The sequence below is a fragment of the Rhinolophus sinicus genome, chromosome 13 (genome assembly GCF_057876585.1).
Source record: "Rhinolophus sinicus isolate RSI-liver-muscle chromosome 13, RSI-T2T, whole genome shotgun sequence".
In the NCBI taxonomy this organism is placed as follows: Eukaryota; Metazoa; Chordata; class Mammalia; order Chiroptera; family Rhinolophidae; genus Rhinolophus; species Rhinolophus sinicus.
Window position 1 is genome coordinate 3,675,922 of NC_142513.1, and position 16,246 is coordinate 3,692,167.

Here is a 16,246-nt window from a genome sequence, read left to right on the forward strand (position 1 = left end):
AGACAAGCGCATGTACAGAGAAGGACACAAGCTGAAGGAGCCCCCAAGGTCCAATTTGGGGACAATTTGAGCAACAAAATAAATAGTGGCATCAATGGACTGTAACCTATAAAGTAAAATAAACACAAGTTTATACTAATGCAAATAATGGTTGAATAAACAGATGAATGGGAAGAAGGGACAGAGTTTCCTTACAGCACAATTGCAACTGATAAATTCAGAAGGAACGATGGAGCTAAAGAATGGACATTTGGAAAACATGACAGTAACAATTTTTGTAGGCAAGAATCATCAATGGTCATCAACAGATGCTAAAATTAGTGTTGGGGGCGGGGCGTATAACGAAAAACAAGATGCCTGCATTATCTCTAAGCATATCCCCATAAGATAACTATTAGTTATAAAGAGAAAAGTGTTCACTTAACAGTGGAGACGCGGAACAGAACCTCCCTTGAGCAAGTGATCAAAGTGAACGTCACCAGTATTGGGACACATTGAAATCACGTGCCTCCTGAGATGACACGCTGAGAGGGGCACATCGCGTCTACGGCCTTCTTCCCAAACTTCACAAAGTGACTTTAATCGCAATGCCAAATTCAGGCACACACTCCAAAACAACGGGGCAGTACTCTTCAAAGTGTCAAGGTCATGAAAGACAAAGCCCAAAGGAGTGGCTCGGAGTAAAGGAGACCAATGGGCGATGGCCAATCCTGGGTTGGACCCTAGACCAGAAAGGAGACACCACTGGGGTAATTGGTGAAACTTGCCCGAAGTGTGTGGATTGGTTAATAGCACCGTGTCCGTGTTCATTTCCTGGTTTTGATCATTGAACCACGTCTATGCAAGATGGTAGCCTTTGGGGAAACTGGAGGAAAGCTATAGGAGAACCCATCCCACTGCTTCTGCAACACGTTTGTAACTCTGAAAGTATTTCACATTGAAAAGTCAAAAAGTGAAAGTAAATAAAAAACAGAAAGCAGGTGAGTGACTGCCAGGTGTGATGTGTGCCACACAGGAGAGAAGGGATGGAGTTGAGCAGAGGGCAGCATTCGATACCAGCCTTTCAGGAAATGCCACGTCTGCTAAGACCAGGACACAGAGGGACAGCCGAGCACAAAGCGGAGGGAAGAACAGCCTGTACACCAGCCTCGAGGCAGGAAAGAGCTGGCCTGTCCATCTCTGGGAACACAGTGTAGAGAAAGAAGGATGGCGGGATCTGATGGATGATGCTGGAAAGACAGGCAGACCACCGATCTGGAAGGGCCTCGTAGACCACAAGGAAAAGCATGGCTGCTACTCCCAGCACCTTGGGAAACCACAGGAAGTTTTTGACCATCATGTGTGTTTCCTCTGAGACATTTAGGATGCTTTGAAATTATAATCTGTGGCGGAACTATTTGATTAATGCCAGCCTCTCCAAGAGAACAGGAACAGGCAGAGATTGGGGTGACGCAGCTACAAGCCAAGGGACGACCGTGGCCCCCAGAAGCAGGAAGGAGCCTCCCCCAGAGCCTCCGGACAGAGCCCGGTCTGGCCCAACCCGTGATTTCAGACTTCTGGTCTCTCCAGACTGTGAGAGAAGAAACTTCTGTTGTTTTCAGTCCCCCGGCGTGTGGTGACGTCACAGCCCCGGCCATGCAGCCTTGAGGTGGGTGATGAATGCCCATCCTGCCAGTCTCTCTTCACTTTGAGTGTGCCCTCCGGCCACTGACCACACCCACGAGCCACTCACACGGTTACTTGCTAAATATTATTTACTTAAAGTGTAACTTCATATTTCAAAATCAAGTTCAGACCGACCCCCTCTGAAAACTCAGTCTGTCCTCAACAAATGGGCTGCGAGAGTACAAGTTTGCTACTTCTGTAGCTGTGGCTGCGTTTTAACACCCGCTAAAATCAGTGAGTCACCATTGGAATCAGAAACACTCACCGCTGCACCTAAAATCACCTGGCACGCCTCCCGGAACCTCGGAATAAGCCAATTAGGAGAGGGAGAAAAAGTGCTTTCCTTTTGCTTTTTGCCCCCAAAAGAAAAGTATCCGAAGACCTGCCATTTCTCTGCTCTGCTCTGCAACCCACGCCTTCTGTGTCTTCCTCCATCAGAGTCACACCTACCTGCCCTTCTTCTCATGATCTTTGAAGAAAACACGGACTGTGGACCTGGGTGTGAAACCTCTCTAAGCCTCCATCTTTCATCTGTGAAATGAGAATAACCACATCCATCTGATAGAAGTGCTGTGAAGAGCAGATCAGAAAAGGGCACGCAGCTTATGCTTCCATTTCTAGGAAGTGTCCAGAAGAGGCAAATCCATACAGACAGAAAGCAGATTAGTTGTTGCTAGGGTCTGAGAGAGAGAGAGAAGGTGAGCAACTGCTAATGACTATGGGGTTTCTTTTTGGGGTAATGGAAATATTCTGGAACAAGACGCTGGTGGTGGATACACCACCTGGTAAGTGTCCTAAATGCCACTGAGTGTTACTTGTATACTTTAAAATGGTAACATGGGTGAATGTTATGTTAGGTGTATTTCACCAAAATTTATTTTTTAATTGGATGAGCAGCACCAGCCAAGGCCCTCTACCCTCTCTGAACCTCAGTTTCCTCATCTGCAAAATGGGGGCATTGGCCGAACCTCCGTCAGGGGTGGTTGTGCAGATTACACCTGTCGGTCTGTGGGCATGGCAGGTAAGTGGAAGCACACATGGCTGTGCTGACCAGCCACCTCCCCTGGGCTGCTGGGAGGACCCCCTCCCCCGCCACGATGATGCAGACAGAGCAGGTAATCAGAGACAATCTCAGCCAAGTGCCTTCACTCAGTAGAGGCTTAGCAAGTGCCCCTTCCCCTTACAGCCCCACACAGGTTCCATACCATGTAGCCCGTTCCTGGCATCCTGACACAGTAACATATCAGGCTGGAGAGTATCACATTTTAAACCCCAGTCGCCTAGTCTGAGCAATTGGGCACTCGGGATTTAATTCTGCAGGTAATTTGAACGATACTATCTAATTTCAAATGTCCCTGCTCTTATGAGTGCAAAAGCAGCATAATTTTTAATTAGTAGGTAAACAGTAAATAATGGATGGCGGTAAGTGGACACCACTGTTAATTAAAAATCCATGGTTGATAAAAATCAATTTGGCCCATGCGTTTAACTAAGTCTATCAGATCCCCGTGAAAAGTTGTGCAACTGGCCCCAGCACCATCTGCTTCCAGCTGCTGTTTCTTTAGTTAAGACTTTTCTAGGGGAGCGAAAATAAAAAGGAGAAAAAGAGAAGACAAGAAAATCTAGACTCCCTGCAAAAAGCTGCAGCTGAGGAAATTTCATGTATTCCTTTATAGTTGGGTGATTTAATTTCTGCAACCTTGAGGCAGACGATTCATGAACGGTTGAGAGGCGACGTGAGGCTCGCTCCAGCATTTTCACAAAGAAGGTCTCCAGTTGCATTTTTTATTCTGTGTGTGCATGTTCTGAATACAGTGAGATTTCACCATATCTCGTAGTCTCCTGACTTAATTAAATCCTAATCTCTCACAGAAAAACAAGACAAACTAAAACACACTCAGGGGAAACATACTGTCTGAGGATTCATGACAAAATAAAACGTCGCGGCCATCTCTTCCCGGTGCTGTCAGAGAGATTACAAGGGGGAAAAGGCTTGTTTTCTTCTGAACAAAAAACATTTCCTCAAGAAACCCAGCTTTGTGGAAACAATGCCAATGTAATTTTCAGGGCCCGTTCACTATTCCGCTCTGAGACACAAGCCTCATTTTCCTCCCAGGCAAACAATGCTGACCCTTCCGGATCCTTTTGTCCCTTTGCTTCCATCATTCTCCAAATCAAGACTCTCGGACAGGCTTCGCTGACACTGGTCACATTAGGTGCAGAGTTGAATCCAGGGGCCCCAGTGCTCCAGCGGGAATTGATTGCAGGAGCACAGGAAGGTGTGAGCTGGGGACGCTGATGTGTGTGCGTCTGGCTCAGGACTCCTGACGGGGCTATGCTGGGCGTTTGGCCCAACTTTGATGCCCGCCCACCCACCACGTCCTGGCTCTGGTCCCCATGAAATTCGAGGTGCCCAAGCTAATATGGAACCACCACAGACTTCTGTCTTTCAAGACTCCCCTTGGTATGTCTTCCCCATGCACAGTGGCCCTGAGCCCTCGGGGAGCCGTGTGGGGACACCACAGCCCTGGCTCATTGGCTCTTTGTTTTCATTTCTCCTATTTGGCTGATTAAAACCAATAAATCAGGATAGGGTAAACCAGGAAAACAGCAGGGACCCCCAGACCTCCAGGGAAGTGAGGAATGCACTCTGCCTCATTTTCCTGAGAGCCCGCCAGGAGGGCCACGTGCCCTGCAAAGGGGCAGTGTGGGGAGCCCAGGTCTCCCCGGACCTTGGCCACGCTGCCTTTCCAGAACCCCACGGGGAGACGTGACCGTGCAGGACAGGTCATACATTCCCTTCTCCACTCAGCCCAGCAGCCTCCGGGGCCTCCTGGACCAGCAGGGCCTGCCCCGCCTCCCTACACCCCCCCCACCCCACCCCCCCGGGCTGGCCGACACCCCAGCCAGGCCGGCGCCCCTGACCCACTTTGGCCACAGGCTCAGTGGGATGAAGTGCTGTTGGAAAGCCTCGTGGCAGGAGCTGGGCCAGCCGTTGGGGCCGGCCGCCCGTGAGCACAGCCCGGTGCTGTAATATTTGGACGCTGCTCACCACCAAGCTTTCCACAACACCCCGCCATCTGTGTTGTGTCAGGTCCTGGCCTCCGAGTGGAGATGACGGTTTCTGGCGGACCTGCTGCTCTTTAGCGGCTCAAGGCCCTGGTGCTCTCACCTCTGAGCAGCTCCTAGAAGAGACTGTGAACAGTCCCATGGCCGGGCCTGGCTTGTCTCCACGAGATGAGCACATGTGGGGGTCACTTGGGGCCCCGCCCCTGCTGCTCGCGGCCGTCCTTCCTGAGAGCTGGGATTCCTCTGCGGCCCTACTGTGGGCCTCGTGCCTCAGCCCTGGGACCCACCACACACTTACTGAGCACCCACTATGTGCATGGCACTGGCCTGGGTCCCACGAAAGTGGAGATGGACAACACACGGGCCTGGCACCAAAGAGGGACCATGAAGCAAGTGGCCCTGAGGGGCAGGGGCAGGTCTGCTCTATTTGGCAGAGGTCAAGCGGAACCTGGGTTCCTCGGTGGAGGGGGTGGCAGTCCCACTACCCCTAGCTCCTCACTCTGAGTCTAGAGTGCCCCTTGCCAGGCGTGCAGGCCCCTCAGCTACCACAGGCAAGTCTGAGGAGCGTCTGGGTGCTGGAGTCTGGCTTGGCCCCATAACTTTCAGAATTGGGACGGTCTCCCTATGGGAGGCTTGGATTCCATGGCCGTTACATGGGCACATACAGATGAATCAAGAGGCTGAGTCTAGGCACCCCAATTTGGTGCCCCATCACTGTCTCAGGGACCTGAGGGGGAGGGGCCAAGGTGGAGGTTGCGGTGGGAGGCTGAAGGGGCAGGTGGAGTCCCTGGGCTGTGCTGGGATCGCTAATCTGGGTCTGTCTGCTTTGCAGCCCGCACTGCAGAGGTGGTTGGGACAGCAGGGGGTGGCCGCCTGCGCTGGGAACCTCACTGCCAGCAGCCCCTGCCCAACAGAGTGCCTGTCACTGCACTGCTGCCTCCACGCCTCGAGGGACCCTGGATCTCCACTGGGTAAGACCCCAGGGTGACCTTGACCTCAGGTCTCTGAGCTGGGAGACTTCACCCTCTCTGAGCCTCAGTGTCCATATCTGTGAAATGGGCACAATTCATCCAATTGTCCCAGAGGCCTGCAACCTGCCACACACGTGGCTTTGCTTGCCTCTCCCCCTCCCACCACAGAGCCAGCCTGGGAGGCCAGCCCTATATTGGACATCATGCCCCAGCCACAAGCAGCAACTGGATGAAACTCATTTGTTCAACACATTGATCACCTTCTCTTCAAATACTTACTGAGTACCTACTACGAACTAGTACAGGGTGTTGCAGTGGGGACAAGCTCTAAACATGTGAACACAGAAATAAGTAACACAAACTTGAGATGCTGCTAAGCTTTGCAATGAAGGAAATAAGACCGAAGATGTGACAGTGAGTGGCCCGGGAGGTTTTTTTGAGAGTGGTCAGGGAAGGCTTCTCGGAGGTGGTAACATTTAGTTGAGAGCTGAAAGAAGAGGAGTTAGCTATCCAGAGAGCCAGGGGAAGGGTCAGACAGAAGGAGCAGCTGGGGCAAAGGTCCTAACATAGGAAGTGGGGGGCCAGAGAGGGCCCAGATGTCCTGCTTGCCCATCTAAATCTTTTTCTAACCTCACAGTCTCATCGGACACTTCAGGCCCTGTTGCTTTGTGCTCTGCCCTCATTCGTGGGGCACAAACTCTACAGCAGCCAGCTGCGTCCTCCCTCTGGGGGCAGGCGTGGGAGGAGGGCGGCAGTGGCTCCTCCACAGCGGGCACATAGCTTGCTCCCTCGCCACCCCCTTCAGGCCAGTCCCATCTGGGGTCAGGGACTGGCTGGACTCTCCATGTCCTCCATGCACCTTCTGAGGTCAGGGAGAAACCAGATGCCAAACATCTGCTAGCGCTCTGGGTGGAGGGAGGGGACTTGAGCTCTGCAAACCCTTTGGATGCATCCCCAGGCTCTCCCCCGACCCGACCCCATGGTCCAGGTGGGATCCAGGCACCACTGGCCAGGGTCACTCTGAGACAGAACTGGGGCTCAGGAAGGGTGGGAACTGGCTGCAGGTTGCTCCTGCTCCAAGACAACCGCATCTGGAATAGTTGCTTCTAGATGCTTCTAGAACCTTCTTCCTAGAAAGTTCCCCTCTGTACTTTCCAGACAGGCTTTTCTGCTTCCCGAGAGGAGTGCAGAGAAGGATCCAGAGTCTAGGAATGTCCAGTGCAACCTCCTGTGGCCCCTTAGGTAAAGGTCCCCCTCCCCAGCCTTGTCAGAGACTGGCGTGATGAGAGAGAGGGCTGAGGCCCTGCTCGGCGTGTGTCTCCCCTCTCCGTTTTTAACCACTCCCTGTACTGGTATTTCCTTATGATTTTTCTTTAAACCAACTTGCTTTTGTTGACTTGAACATACTCATTTATTACAGCTTTGTTGAGGTCTACTTGCTATACAGTAAACTGCTCACATTTACAGTATACTATAATTATTTTTAAAAGAAGCGTAATGTCTCCCTGGATATGGAAAGCAGAGCCACTTGCCATAAATGGGAGGTAACCATAAAAAGAAAGTCAATGAAAACAAAACATAATTAAATTCTCACTAGATTCGTTGCCTGCCTAAGGCTCGGAGTCTGTTCTGTCTGGGAAAAAAGGGAAGTTGGTGTTAAAGATGCGTCTGCTCCAATGGACACTTTCTCCTTAACATAATCGGAAAGATTGCAAGAAAAGAAAGGAGGCTGTTTTCGTGCTGGGTAAGACTGGGCTTCCTCTGCTCCAGCAGCCCTGGTATGAAAAATCTGGAGAAAGTAACAGTACAGGTGGCATCTGGCCAGCGACACTGCATAGGCGGTATCTGCCTGGTCTTTCCCCCGGAATTCACCCACCGTGCACCCCATCTGAGCCCTCTGTGGGAGAGTTCTGGAAGCTCACCTGCCTCAGCCCAGGTGTGACGGTGGCTCTGTCATTCAGCTTCTCTGGGAGTCATCCAAGCCCACTCTGTGCTCGTTTTCATCACCAGCAGAATAGGGCCTGGGGGCCAGGGCCAGTGCATGCCTGTTTTTGTAAATAAAGTTTTATTGGCACACAACTATGTCCCCCATTTGCATATGGCCTCTTGGGTGCTTTAGCTCTACAACCACCCTTGAGTCGTTGCAAGAGACCACCGGCCCACAAAAGCAAAAATATTTATGATCTGACGCTTTCCAGACAGAGTCTGCTGACCCCTGGTTTAGAGCTGCAAGCTTATCACAGATGTGGGTGACCTTGGTCAGGGAAGTCAGCGAGCACAGGGGACACAGAATGTGAGCGCTCATCATCTATGGTCACCCACGGTTCACTCAGCCAGGACCCAGGGAGGGTCCAGTGTCCTGGGCTCTGGGCCAGGTGCCAACAATCCAACAGGAAGAGAATGGGCAGGACGCTGCCTCTGGAGCTCATGGCACAGGGGTCCCCGAGTGGTGGAGGGGAGCCTGTTTCCTAAGCACCTTCTAGGCACCACCTCTGTGCTGGACGCGTCCTGGAAACCCAACTGCGGGTCTGCCATCTCCATGTCACAGAGGAAAGAGCTGGGTACTCAATCCAGGCTCAGATTCCTAGTGAGGGACACAAATGGGATGGAACCCAGGTCCTCTGGCTGCAAAGCCTGTGCAATTCCATCGACCCACAGGGACCCAAAAGTTCCACAGGGACCACAAGGGAGGGTGTCGGCTGAAGAAGGCAACTAGGATTGAAAGGAAGGGAACGAGAAGGCTTCTGTGGAGGCCCCACGGCACTGCGTGGAGGGCCCCCAGCCCCCAAAGTGGAGCTAACTGCAATCAGTTGGGGAAACAGGCCGTAGGGGCCCCGCCCGTAGCTGAGGCCTGCCATGGGGGCTGTGGGAGCGGGAGCCCAGCCCAAAGGAGAGGGGCGCACGTGCAGGTTGTCACCGCTCTGTGCACCGTGTCTCCCGCCGACAGCTGCGAGGTGCGCCCGGGCCCCGAGTTCCTCGTCCGCTCCTACACCTTCTTCCCCAACCGCCTGTTCCGAGCCTATCAGTTCTACTACAGGGACGCCCTCTGCCGGGAGCCCGCCCACTCCCTGCTCATCAAGGGCAAAGTTCGCCTGCGCCGGGCCTCCTGGGTCACCCGGGGCGCCACCGAGGCCGACTACCACCTGCACAAGGTTGGCATCGTCTTCCACAGTCGCCGAGCCCTGCTAGATGTGGCCGGGCGCCTCAGTCGGACCCAGGCCGGCCGGGACTGCGCCCAGCGACTGCCCCCAGCCCGGGCCTGGCTGCCCGGGGCGCTATATGAGCTGCTGAGCGCCCGGGCCGAGCGGGACTGCACGGCGGCCCTGGGCTTCACCATGCACGAGCTCAGCCTGGTCCGTGTGCAGAGCCACCTGCAGCCGCAGCCGCCCACCGGGCCCCGGCTGGTGGAGGAGCTGTACCTGGGAGACATCCACACCGACCGGGCGGAGAGGCGCCACTACCGGCCCACTGGCTACCAGCGCCCGCTGCAGAGCGCCCTGGTGAGTGTGGGGCCGTGGGGGAGGGGTGGGAGGGGGATGAACTCTGAGCCCTGGCCCAGCAGGCCCTACATGATCTGCTCCCCGCCTAGGGCCCTCTCTGCTCCCCCACTCTGGTCTGCTGGCCACAGGACATTTGCACGTGCTGTTCCTTCTGCGTGAGCCATCTTTTCTCGGGCCTTTACGGGGCTGGCTTTTTCCAGAAGGAGCCACTGTTCAGCCTTCCCAGGTCTGATCTTCCTGACATCCTCTTCGCGGTCCCTTTCTGTCCCTGCTGGGCATGTGGACCTGGGCAGTTTGCCCCTCCCTCAGTCCTCAGCTCCAATGTCCTCCCCAATCCACACTCAGCACACCCTGAGCTATATTGTTTGTTTACTTGTTTATTGCCTTCTTCTGCCTCTAGAACTAGGCCCTCCACCAGAACGGTGCCCTGCCCCTCTGTGTGCCCACACCTAACCCAGGGGCTGGCACTTGGTTGGGGCTGATAAATGTTGGTGAGTGAACCAGGGAGAAGGCAGCCTTCCTCCAGGGCCCTGCTGGGCGGCCACACAGCCCTTGGAAGGCCGCCCTCCAAAGTTCCATGTGGGACACAGTCCTCATTGTCTATCTGGAGCCAGAAGAACTGGGCGTGCCCCTTCGTAGTCATGGCAGGCAGAGCAGGGCCGCTCAGATTCTGACTGTTCTCAAGATGCCATCACCTGGGCACCTGGTTAGAATGTAGAGTCGGGTTCCACGGGTCTGTGGTGGGGCCTGGGATTGTGCGTTTCTGATAGGCTCCCAGGTGGTCCATGGAGGAAACGGCAGTCTAAAGGGAGCGTCCTTTCTTTGCGATGCGCCCCCTGGACTCCAAAGGGAATTGCACTTAACCCAATTAACGTAGGTTTTAAATGAAGCCATCACAACTGTCTGTCTCTCTGTGGGGCAGATCCAGTAGCCCCTCCTTGCCCGACGAGCACACAGGCAGAAAGAAACTGAACATCCTTTGAACCAGGATGTGCTCTGGGCACCCAGCACAGAGCCTGAGCAGCACGGACAGAGCCTTGCGACCTCTCCTGTGTGGCTGGGGATGGCTAAGGACCCCCCTTCAGACACATGTTTGTAAAAGCGTAAAATAAAATACATCGGATTTCAACAGAAACCAATGCGATTAAAGTAGTTACTTAACTCTGAAAGCATGAATTTGTGACAAAGGACTACTATGCATATGACTTCGTTAATCTCCCTTAATTTCGAAGTAGTAATGAGCATAAAGAAAGTTTCCAGTATCTGCCACCCTGTCCGTACGAGAGAGGCAACCAAGTCAGAGTTCCGAGAGCTACAGGGGTTCATTGTCTACATTCACAATGAGAAGAAACGTTAGGGGGTTGGTAAAAAGGAGTCAAGGTTGGCACTTCAGGTAAAGAATGTCTGTACTTGGCACCCAAGGACTATTCTTCGAAAGTGAGATGATTGGACGGACGGAAGCATGATGAGTTCACGAGTCCCTGTCAAGTGCTCTTTGAGCATCAGCATGTATGAAGTGCCTACTGTGTACTAGACACTCAAGGAACTAAACCAGAGGGGGCAACTTGTCACCCGTGGGAGCAGCCGCTCGTCAAATCACCCCAAGGTGGGGGGCTGGGGAGGCGCCCACCCTCCTCGCACCACGGGATCTGGGGAGCAGAGACGCCACATAACGAGGAGCTCTTTCTGTGACCTCAAAAGTATTCTCTTTTGGGCAGTCAATGTTCTGGATTGGGCTGACGCTGCTCCTCCTTCGAGAGGAGACGGTGCTGGCGGTGGGGTGATTACCAGCGCCCACCACCTCATTAGAAGGGAACATGATTCTGAACGCAGAGAGGACGGACCCCATGGCACCGAGGACGTGTTCATGTCCCCCCCAGGCTCTGAGCCTTGGACTCCTGCCGCCTGACCAGCCAGTGGGGCCAATGTCACGTGCAGTGTGATTGAGAAGCAGAACACACGAGCGTGTGCACAGATGAGCGGTGCCAGATGTACCGACATTATATTAGAAGTTCCCTCCCCGGAAAAAAAAGGAAGAGAATTTCAAAGAAGGAAACGCTGCAGCTAAACCCCCAAGTAACGAATTAGTCATTACCTTATGCTCTCGGGGCCCAAGCCTTGCCCACGACCCAAACCAGATGGTAAACATGAACATTTTTGGAAGTTAATTTAAAACCAATTTGATCCCCAAATTCAGCCTGGATAGAGAATCCTAATCAATCAGAGCCAGCACTGGACCAAATTCATCTAAGCCTGGTGTCACCTCTGGGGGTTAATTAGAAACTGTGTTGTGATGTTTGAGAAATAACTTTATACAACAGGCTTAAACCAGTAAGAGTTTGGCTGCCACACAAGCGTGAGTTCTGCTAGCTGGAGGCCTTGTTTATTAACACACGCAACTCTGGACCTGAGCAGAACGACGCCTGGAAGATTTTTGATAAGAGACAGGTCCCTTCTTTCACCCCCTTTCAAAAAAATCAGAGAAGGAAACGCGTTTTCTTCCCCTTTCTCTCAGCTTAAAAGCTTGCTAGTTCTCCATTTGTTTCTGCGATGCAGAAAACCACTTGCCCCCAATCACCAACTAACATTCCCCGTGCCCTGTCTGCAGTAGATATCTCTGTTTTTGGGGGAAGGGCAGCCCTGGGATTATTTTGATGTCATGCATTATGTCCTTCCATACACGTTACTGTGACAACAGTCGGAATGTGGGTTAAAATGGCTAAGTTAGAGTAGTCTCTTACCAGCCGGTATCCCAATTACGGGTGAGCCAGCTAACTACCCAGCCTGCTCGCGTCTTCCCACCACAAACATTTCTGCTGCCATGTACTAGTATTTCAAAGTGCCTTCGAGTCCTCTGGGTCAAACTCCCCCAAGCCAAAAATAATATACTTTTCTCTATTATGGAAATCAAGGCAAGTTCAGGTTCATCATAGAAATAAATAATAAATGCTTATAATGTGGCAATCTGAAAAAGAAAAAAAAATTTTTTTCTCTCAATCATCCAATGTGGCTAAAGTAGGACGCCCAAACGCCACTTTTTGGCATGGGAGTCATCCAGGAACAATCTGGAAATCTTTTGCTGTTTGTAAGAAAAAGTATAGGAGCTGATTTCCCAGGTGGGTCCTCAAGATGCCCCTTCCCCTGGCCTGTCTTGTTCTACATGTGCCCCGGCCCTTAAGCTTCCTTCTGGAATGGCAAAAGCAGGGGTTAGTTGCTAGTTCCCACATCAGCCTTGCTCTGACAAGTGTCTGCTCCAAGGACATTCACCTTTCAGAATGACGCTGTGGACTAAATTCTGGGAGCAGCTCACTTAAAAAAAAACCACAAAAAAAACCCAGGAAGATGTCTGTATCTGGTTCCTTTTTGGCCTCTACTGAGCTTGTTCACTCCAAAATGCAGACTGACTACTCCCACACAATTTGGTTTAGCATCTGTTTCCTTTTGACATGTTTTACTGTAAACCCAGCTCATGTGACTTTTATAAGGCAGGGACAACCACAAATAAGACCAAAGAGAGAGGAAACAAATTCACAGCCTGGGCCGTTGAGGGCTGTGGCTGCACGTGACAACCTGGGGGTGGCCAGTTCTCCCTCTTATAAATCCCACCGGAAGGGACATCTTTGTGCCGTGTCTCTTAGCGACACGTCAGCCATCTCCGAAGCACAGACTAAGCGGTGAGGGTCCGAGGGCGAGATACTCTCGTGTCTCTTCTCCCTTGTTGTCACATTCACTCACCAAAGGGAGTGGAACGAACAATGCTCACCTTCCACGGTGAAATTTCTGAAGATAAAACGCCTCCCTCTGCCCCACAGTGGAGACTGCAGACCGCTCTGAGCGGAGCGAGGCTTTCTTCACAGAATGGGGGAGGGGTCACACAGGCAGGGGTCCCGCTGGGCTCTACCACTCCCAGGCTGGAGAACCCTGGCAGGCCGCCGGGCCCACTGAATTTCAGCTCCTGCAGCTCTAACGTGTAACAGCTGCATGAGAAGAGCTTAAAGAGCGAGGAAGCACCCACCCAAGAGAGCGAGGGGGCAGAGGGCGTAACAACAGGCAAGGAAATGTCATAAAACGTAGTGGCCGACTTTCAGGACCAAGCAGGCTGGGTGTGGGAAAGGACGACTCTCTCAAAGCCCAGAACATAAGGCACCTCCACTCATTTCTGATTCGTCCATTCATTCGTTCATCATTCAGCCGATTTGTTCCCCCCGTGGAGAGGGCCCTGTGCCAGGCCCTGGGGAAGGAGCAGCCACAGTGCTGGCTTTCTGGGGCTTACAGTCCAATGCAGGGGACGGGTGGGAAGAAGGAAATGACATGTCTCTGAGCACTAGAGCCTGAGGACTGCTGTGTGTGGGGTGGTCAGGAGACGTCACCAATCGGGCGACGTTCCAAGGAGAAGGGACAGCAGGTGCAAAGGCCCAGAGGAGGGAGGAGATTGCTGAGGTCCAGGAAGAGCAGAGCAGCCGTGGGGGCCGGAGGCGGGGAGTGAAGGGAGTGCCAGATGGGCAGAGCCACACGACACCCCACTGCAGGCTGCACCCCGACTTCTCCACCTGGGACAGTTACCACTCTTCTGTTTGTGTCTTGCCAGCACCACGCGCACCCCTGCCCAGCCTGCGGCCTCATTGCCCGCTCGGACGAGCATCACCCACCTGTGCTGCCCGGTCAGGCAGCCCTGCCCCTGCGCCTGGGCGGCCGGTGGGTCAGCCCCGGGTGCGAGCTGCGCCCGGCCGTGCTTTTCCTCACCAGGCTCTTCACTTTCCACGGGCACAACCGCTCCTGGGAAGGGTACTACCACCACTTCTCCGACCCTGCCTGCCGGCAGCCCACCTTCACTGTCTATGCAGCCGGCCGCTACACCAGGGGCACGCCGTCCACCAAGGTCCTTGGCGGCACCGAGCTGGTGTTCCAGGTCACGAGGGCCCGCGTGACTCCCATGGACCAGGTCACCACGGCCATGCTCAACTTCTCCGAGCCGAACAGCTGCGGGGGCCCGGGGCCCTGGTCCCTGGGAACCGAGCGGGATGTCACAGCCACCAATGGGTGCCTGCCCCTGGGTATCAGGCTCCCCCACGTAGAGTACGAGCTTTTCAAGATGGAGCAAGACCCCCTTGGGCAAAGCCTGCTCTTCATCGGACAAAGGCCCACCGACGGGTCAAGTCCGGACACCCCGGAGAAGCGTCCTACGTCCTACCAAGCGCCCCTGGTGCTTTGTGACAGGGTGGCCCAGGACTTCTCCAGGCCGCCACAGCACCGGCCTCTGCTGCAGCAGCCCCTCGGTGGTGGGGCACGGTGTCCTCGAGGGGCCCCTCTCCCCTTTCTGCTCCTAGTTCTCGGGCTGGCCTTCCTTGAGTGGCTATGAAGTTGGCCTTCCACTTCCAGACAGTTCCTTGGGACACCGTCTGACCCCAGGGACTCCCTCCCAGCACATACTTTCCCACTTGTCCGTGAGGAAGGCCAGCCCTTTCCCTCTCCTCTGTCACAGACGGCTGCCCTGTCACTGTCAGCTCAGCCTGCGTCCTGGTGCTTCAACGGTCTAAACCACGGCTGGCAACCGCGTCCTGAGCATGAGCCTGGGCGCCGCGGCAATGTCCACTTTCACACGCTCGCTCCCAATTTTCATGGGCAGTTTGGGGACCGGCACTGGGGTGTAGACAACACCTGGTCGCCCTGCTCACCGGCACCCCTTCCCTCTCTGTACCTTTGGGGTTTTGTGCGATGGGGATGAGGTTCTGCATGGAAACGCTGCCAGCGGTCTGCCCGTCTGCGGGTTGTGTTCAAAGATCATTAACTCGAATTGGGGAACTTGTGCACTCAAACCGGAGCCATGAATTAAAGACATCGCTCGGGGCTTTCAGTTCTCAGCTCTCTGGCAGAGGGCTTGTCTCCTCAGGGGCGAGTCGGCTTTCCTGAGCTCTGACTGCTGGCATCCGCCTGTGCTTCTGGGAGTCAGGCCTCAAGCTGTCCTCACTGCGTGCATGAATCCAGCCCTCCTGGCCCGCGCTCACGTAGCGGCTCCATCTGAGCCGAGAAGCGTGGCTTCCCTGGCCCCCAGCAAACACTACGCGCTGGGCTGGCTGCTGGGGGCAGGTCTTCAGGGGAAAGCGGTATTTCCAGCCTTTGGAAAGTAATTAATACTAATGATAGCTGTAACACCAATGTGCTCTGTAATTAGCCCTGCACAGGTGTCCTCTGTTTTCAAGATTCCCTGTGTTTGACTGACAAGGAGGGAGAAAAACCTCCGAAAGCGTCTTTGGGACCACCCGAGGGAGAGGTCGGGGTCACTGGGCTACATGGCGACATCTGGAGGGGGAGGCAGCCTTCTCGCCATGATGCTGATGTGCTGATGTCTGCTTGGGCTCAGAGGACGCTGTCACCAAGGTGGGGACAGGCTGTGCCTCTCCAGGGTCCCTGCCCGTGTTCCCAGGGCCTCATCTGCACATTGCAAAACGAGCCAGCATCCTGGTGGGCTCCGGGTGTCCGGGACTGTGTGTGGACATTGCCCCTCCGTCCCTGCCTGCGTCCTATCTCTGGCTTTCATCACAGATCTTGAACAACAATTGTCTGTGAGGCTAATGACGCTTTTAGAAGGAAGCCCTTGTTCTCCGTCAGCTCGTGTGGGGTTCAATCAGCCCGCTGAAATTGCTCTAACTTATCTACCCATTCTTCTCAAAAAAAGAAAAGAAAAAAAGCCCACAATCCACCAAGTTAATATTGTCTATAGGTCTCAGAGAAGCTACGAGTGTTCCTGGCATATTTACCAAAGTACAAGAAATAATTATTTACGGTCTCAGACTGCATCGGGGTGGGGGTGGGGGTAGGGGTGGGGCTCCTGGTGGGGATCACTGGGGGGGTGGCCATAATGTGTCCAGGACTGAGCAAGTCTCATATCGGAGGCTTGAGGCAACCATGCCATCATTTACCATCAAATTTGAATCTTTGAATAAAATTAAACAGCCTGAAAATGTTCTTGCTGGTTATTAAAGTCTAAAGAAAGGAAGTGTCTTCCAGAGAATGTGTGAAAGAATAAAACCTGTGGAGGTA

The 16,246-nt window shown here is 53.7% G+C and overlaps 1 protein-coding gene across 2 annotated transcripts in view; it reads left to right on the plus strand.

Annotated features, from left to right (window-relative positions):
- Positions 1-16,001, plus strand: part of APCDD1L (APC down-regulated 1 like) — a 46,219-nt gene extending 30,218 nt beyond the window's left edge. The window contains exons 2-4 of one of the 2 annotated variants that reach the window (XM_019748558.3): positions 5,567-5,705; positions 8,653-9,205; positions 13,794-16,001. In XM_019748558.3, the coding sequence (XP_019604117.3) occupies positions 5,567-5,705; positions 8,653-9,205; positions 13,794-14,564 (1,463 nt within the window). In that variant the 3' untranslated portion in view covers positions 14,565-16,001. Of the gene's footprint in view, positions 1-5,566; positions 5,706-5,873; positions 9,206-13,793 lie in introns of those variants that run through there. The other variant, XM_088789063.1, reaches the window with a different exon arrangement.
- Positions 16,002-16,246: the final 245 nt, after the last annotated feature.